This window comes from Tupaia chinensis, unplaced genomic scaffold, assembly GCF_000334495.1.
Source record: "Tupaia chinensis unplaced genomic scaffold, TupChi_1.0 Scaffold139927_1, whole genome shotgun sequence".
Classification (NCBI taxonomy): Eukaryota; Metazoa; Chordata; class Mammalia; order Scandentia; family Tupaiidae; genus Tupaia; species Tupaia belangeri.
In genome coordinates, this window is record NW_006199806.1 from 661246 (window position 1) to 666840 (window position 5595).

The 5595-nt window shown below is 43.2% G+C and overlaps 1 protein-coding gene across 3 annotated transcripts in view; it reads left to right on the forward strand.

The window, feature by feature from the left end:
- ILDR1 (immunoglobulin like domain containing receptor 1) overlaps positions 1-3067 on the forward strand; it is a 43612-nt gene extending 40545 nt beyond the window's left edge. For all 3 annotated transcript variants that reach the window (XM_014593208.2, XM_006162364.3, XM_006162365.2), the window contains one exon: positions 2369-3067. In XM_014593208.2, the coding sequence (XP_014448694.1) occupies positions 2369-2410 (42 nt within the window). In that variant the 3' untranslated portion in view covers positions 2411-3067. The remainder of the gene's footprint in view (positions 1-2368) is intronic.
- The last annotated feature ends 2528 nt before the right edge of the window (positions 3068-5595 follow it).

The following is a 5595-nucleotide window of genomic DNA, read 5'->3' on the forward strand; positions in this document are numbered from 1 at the left end:
AAAAAAAAAAAAAAACTTTAGTAAGTATTCAAAAAATATAAATTAATTTAAAAAATTTTTGGCTTACATATAACCTTCTCTCTCAAGGATAATGTTTAACAAATAGATACTAAAGGGTAAGAGCTTCCACAGCAACTATCCTCACAGGACCCTGAGATATACGAGAACTGTTCTCTGCACAGTGCCCATGAGAACATCAGAATTATGTTGAGGGATCTCTCAACTGACTCTTGAACCAGGACTCTAGGCCAGAGCTTCTTAGTTCAGATTTGGTGGTCTTTTCACACCACTGTAGCTCCAATACATACAGGAAACAAAAACTTTAAGCTTTATTTATTTATTTATTTATTTATTTTTGAGAGAGAGATTTTTGCTATAGGGCACATGCACTCTCCAGAAAGACAGAGACAGAAAGTGAGAAATTACCCCCCAGGGAGGATGGCCATGTTGCAATCCCTTCTCCTCCATTCTCCTCTCGGGTTCGTGGGCACACACGCACATGCACTCGGCGTGAGTTTAAGCCACTGAGTCCGGGACTTGAACCGCGGTCGACTACATGGGAGTCCAGCGACACAGCCATTGCGCCAACTGGTGGTCCCACAAAACTTTAAGCTTTTAACTCGAATGATCACTTACTGAATAGCTCTTCTGTTCCTTTTCTTCCTTCAAATTGATTCTCTTTCTTTCCGATCTTACCTTAATAGGAAGCATTAAGGCATTTCTGGCTTGTTCCAAACTTGGCCTGTACACACCTGTTCTAATGCAAGAGAGAATCACTGCATTCTTCTCTCTCCAAGCTAAACCAGACTTTCTGTGGCTAATTCCAGCTTTTTTCTTCTCTTAACTTTTTGATTTAATAAAATGTTTAATACCAGGATAGTTCATCTACTTTCAGTTAATTGTCTACATTTTGATCATGTCTAGGTTTCCCTTTAACCAGCTCCAGACAAGTTCCCTTTGCTCCATTTCATTATTTTCCTTCGTGTCAGAATATTCATTCCACAGCATTTTGATTAGAAATCATGACACACACACACACCCAGGCCAGCCAGGTGACATAGTGGTTAAGGTAGTGGGATCCCATGTGGCTGACTGTGTAGTTTGAGTCCCAGACCCAGTGGCTTGAAAATCATGCCAGGTGTGGGACCAGCAGTTGTCATAATGGCTGTCTCTGAACTCTCACGTAGTTGACCGTGATTCAAGTCCCGGACCTGGTGGCTTAAACTCACACCAGGCATGTGTGCATACGTGCCCAAGATCCTGAGAAGAGAATGGAGGAGAAGGGATTGTGGCGTGGCCATACCCCACTGTGCAGGGTGATTTCTTGCTTTCTGTCTCTCTGTCTCTTCCTGTCTTTCTGGCGAGTGCACGTGCCCTATAGCAAAAGACTCTCCAAAAAAAAAAAAAAAAGAAGAAGAAGAAAAGAAAAAGAAAACTGAGCCAGGTATGTGTGTATACATGGCCAAAATCCCAAGAAGAGAGTGGAAGAGAAGGACATGGTCACTGTCATGGTCATGCTTCTCGCTTGCTCTCTCTTTCTCCCTCTGTCTGTCTGATGAGCACATGTGCTCTATAGCAAAAAAAAAAAAAAAAAAGAAAACAACCACTGTTACCCCCCTCCCCCCAGAATTAACTTCCATGATAAATTGGGAACAGATATTTTTAGAGTAAGGTGAAATGATGCATTTTGAATAATGTGTTTTAGGACAAAGACCTTATTTCAGATAAGGTGAGGAAGATCACCTTCATGGACAACTTAAGTATTCAAAATTTAAGTAAAAGTATCCCTTACGCTACATAAAGAAGTGTGAGACCTATAAACCATAGTCCTTACCCTTATCAAGTGAGAAAAGCCCAAAGAACAGGTTAAATAACTTCTGAAGAAAAGCCACTGAATTTAGAGAGAAAGGAGTCATTAACAATGAGAAATATTAATGTGTGATGCTGAACATTATAGAAAACGGCTGGGAAGGAACGATCCCGGAGATACAAATAGGAAAGCGAGGACTGGACCTTCATAAATGGGTAGTAGGGATGGGCTGATGAGTGGACACAGGTACCTATTTTTTTTTCTAAATTGTAGTCTAGACGTTCAAAAATAGTAAGAGGCAAAGTGAATAAGGCTGTAAGAAATCTTCAGAAATTAAAAGTGTTTGAGGGAGGTGTGGAAGAGGGAGAAAAGAGAAACCTAAACCTGGGGGGAGAGAATGGCTTCATGAAGGGTCACTTGTTTTGAGTGACTTCAGATCTGCCGTCCCAGAAGGCATCCCTCACTCAGGACTTGTACCAGACTCGAGTGCACTTTGTGTGCTGTATGTACAGACAACAGATCCTGACTGACTGCGCTTGTTTTTGTCCTATTCCCTAGGAGAGAGAGAGCTCGCATAGCGGAAGAAGTGTGGTCATTTAGTGACCAGGTACAGCATCATCTCCATGGCTGCCTCTCAACTTCCGTGTGTCATCCGAATCCTAGCTTTCCAGTTGATTTGGGAAGGACTCTGCAAGTTCGTATTTAACCGTTTTGACTTAGATTCTGAGAATCAAATAGAAGAATTTTACAGAGTGTGGGGAATTAACAACTATGGGTTTAGCCTTGGAACCTTCTCTCTGCATATTGACATAGTCTCTGACTTTTAATAAACCCTAACAGGAGTGCAATCTCTCAAGAACTTAGTAACCTGAGTGTTTAGGTTATACTGCTCAGGACCCTGGCTGTTCTCAGAGTGAGAACTTGGGAATCTTTAAGATGACTCAAACATGTTTTAGGAACAGGAAGTCTGTGGAGTATTATTGGGACATTTTCATGGGAACTTGTCTGTTTCTATCGCATACCTTAAGGGTCCTTTCATGTTAGGGGTTCACCCTGCCGCCACTGTGCTCAGTCCTGAGCATTCTTAAGGGTCCAGTCAGAGAGGGCACATGGAACACTCTAGCCACCTGCCCTCCCATGGGTTATTAAGTGCAGAAAATCACATAGAGCAATTTTGTTCTTACAAATTTGCTATAGAGCATGTGTACTCGCTGGAGAGAGAGAGAGAGAGACAAAGAGGGAATGAGAGAAAGCATCTTCTGGAGGATGGAGGGCAGCCACACCATAATCCCTTCTCCTTCATTCTCTTGAGATTTGGGGTATGCATGCACACGTGTCTGGTGTGTTTTTCAAGCCACTGGGTCTTAGACTTGAACTGTGGAGTTGGCCCTGTGGGATCCAGCTGTCTTCACCTTTTTATCAGCTGGCCTGCAGGGAGCAATTTTACACCAGCCTTATTCCTGTCCCTTGCTTTCCTCTTACTCATTTTCCCCTATATTTAATTTATATATTTTAATTATATATCCATTGCAATCACTTTCAGGCCCAGCCATGGTTATGAAGGTGGTAGGGTACCGCATGTGATAGTGGAGCCACATGGGTGGGCCATGGGTTCAGATCCTGGGTCAAGCTGAATGTGCCAGATATGCCAGCAGTCCTGGATTCCTGGGAGGCTGAAGGGTGGGTTGGACAGTGGGGAGGATTGCAGCACTGTGAGTGTCAAGAGCACCCCCAGCCCCCACCAATAAATAAACCTTTTTATAAAATTATTTTTCTTAATATTTATTTATTCACACTTTTATTACTGTATATCTTTCCAGTGTATAACATGGTTTCCCACCATGAGTACAGTGCACATTAGGCAAATCAGAGACATTATCATCAACTTTAAATGCTTCCTGGGAGTCAGAGTATATAACTAATATGAAACAAATAAAATGTACTGCGCTGAGGATTTTGTCCCAAATAAATATCTGCTTTTTTACTCTGGGGTACTTGATTGAACTAAACCTTCTTCCCCTAAGGAGCAGAGAAGAGCCAGGCCAATCTGGTTTACATTCTCTTGGCACAACCGAGCCTTTCAGAGTTGAAATTTCCTGAGGAGAAGCATTCAGGCAGGTTTTGCTAATCAGAGAGGCCCAGAAAGAAACAGCTGTGCCCTCCCTATAATGAATCTATCATTCCCTCCCACTTCTTCCAGCCTTTTGGAGGTTTCATGAATCCATTGTGTTTGATGTAGAGGCCCTTCCTGAGCAGAGTGGAAGGAGGTGGTTTGAGGTAAGAGTGTGTGTGCGTGCACGTGCGCATTCCTCAACCGTATCCTCACATGTATGGCCTTCAGCTCAATTTAGATTCTGTTGCGTGGGCACATCCATTTTCCATAGTCTTATTAATTTAATTACAGGAGGAGAAAATAAGTGAAATGCTTCCATTGGCAAAGGTATCTCTGGGATTTTTGATATCTATATGTAACTGGGTCTAAACTAGTAAAACATCTAGATTTTAGCCATAGGGTACATGTCTCTCTGTCAGAGAGACAGAGAGAGAGAGGGAAAGTAAGAAATCACCCTCCAGGGATGATGGCAATGCCACAGTTCCTTCCCCTCCACTCTCCTCTCTGGATTTTGGGCATGCATGCATGCATGATTTTCCAGACGCTGAGCCCAGGACTCAAACTGCAGTCAGCCATGTGTGAATTCAGAGCTTTAACCACCAAACGACCTGCATGCCCCAACAATAAGATTTTAACAGATAATGTAGAGATAAAATTTGGTAGGTAAGAGACTTCTGATCAGGACAAAATGGCATAACTCCCTGCTCTTCCCTGCTATGCACAACTTTGTAAGTCCTGGGTATGGCACAAGAGACAACTGAAAAAGAGCTTTTAAGGGTGCTAAAGAGAAGGTGAACTGGTATGGGAACCAAGCTCAAGAAGAATAGCACAGACATAGCACATCTAGACTCCCCTAACCAACAGAAGGCCTTTCCTGACCTCAAACCTGACAGCCGAAGGTAGGCCACTAGCTCATTCTTCCCCTTGGATCTAACGGAATCTCTCTGGCAACTTCAGGCAAGAGGACCTGTTAAGTCCTAACAAAAATAAGCGGTCAGGCAAAGCACTCTCTCCTGAGCCAGAGACTCTTCTTTTTGAGGAGATATATTGAAGTGGGCAGGAGGATCCAGTTAGAGAGAGAGCCAGATAAAGCAGGTGGCTCAGTCAGATAAGCCTCTTCCCCTCCAAAAGCCAGAGATTCTCCTCCTCTACCCAGAAACACTAAATATGACTAGTAGAATCAGTAAAAGATCTATCACAGCTAGCAGGCTGGTCCCAGAAGTCTCTTGATATTTGTGGAACCAAGACTCTCCACCTTGGCCCAGAGAAACCTGGGCTGTGGGGGAAACCAGCAAGAGGATGCTTCTGTGCCCCTCCCTCAGCAAGAGATATTTGGCAACCTGGCCAAGGCAAATTCCTCCTGCTCCCTGCAGCAGCATCAAGAAACCAGTGGAAGCCACCAGCAGCTTCAGATAAACCAAGCAGAAAAAAACTATGCTACAAGGGCTCTGAAAATTAAACTACCGTTGGAATCCCAGCCCACAAAAATAGGCTAAGACCTGTATGCTACGTGTAAACAGAGTGACTCTTTTATTTAAAACAAAATATTTAAATAGGATTCATAGTCTCCTAACACAACAGGCAGAATGTCCAGAATACAAATCAAGAACCAGCATCACAACCTAAAGAGAAAGGAAATCGGGGCCAGCAGGCAGCATGGTGACTTGTGTCC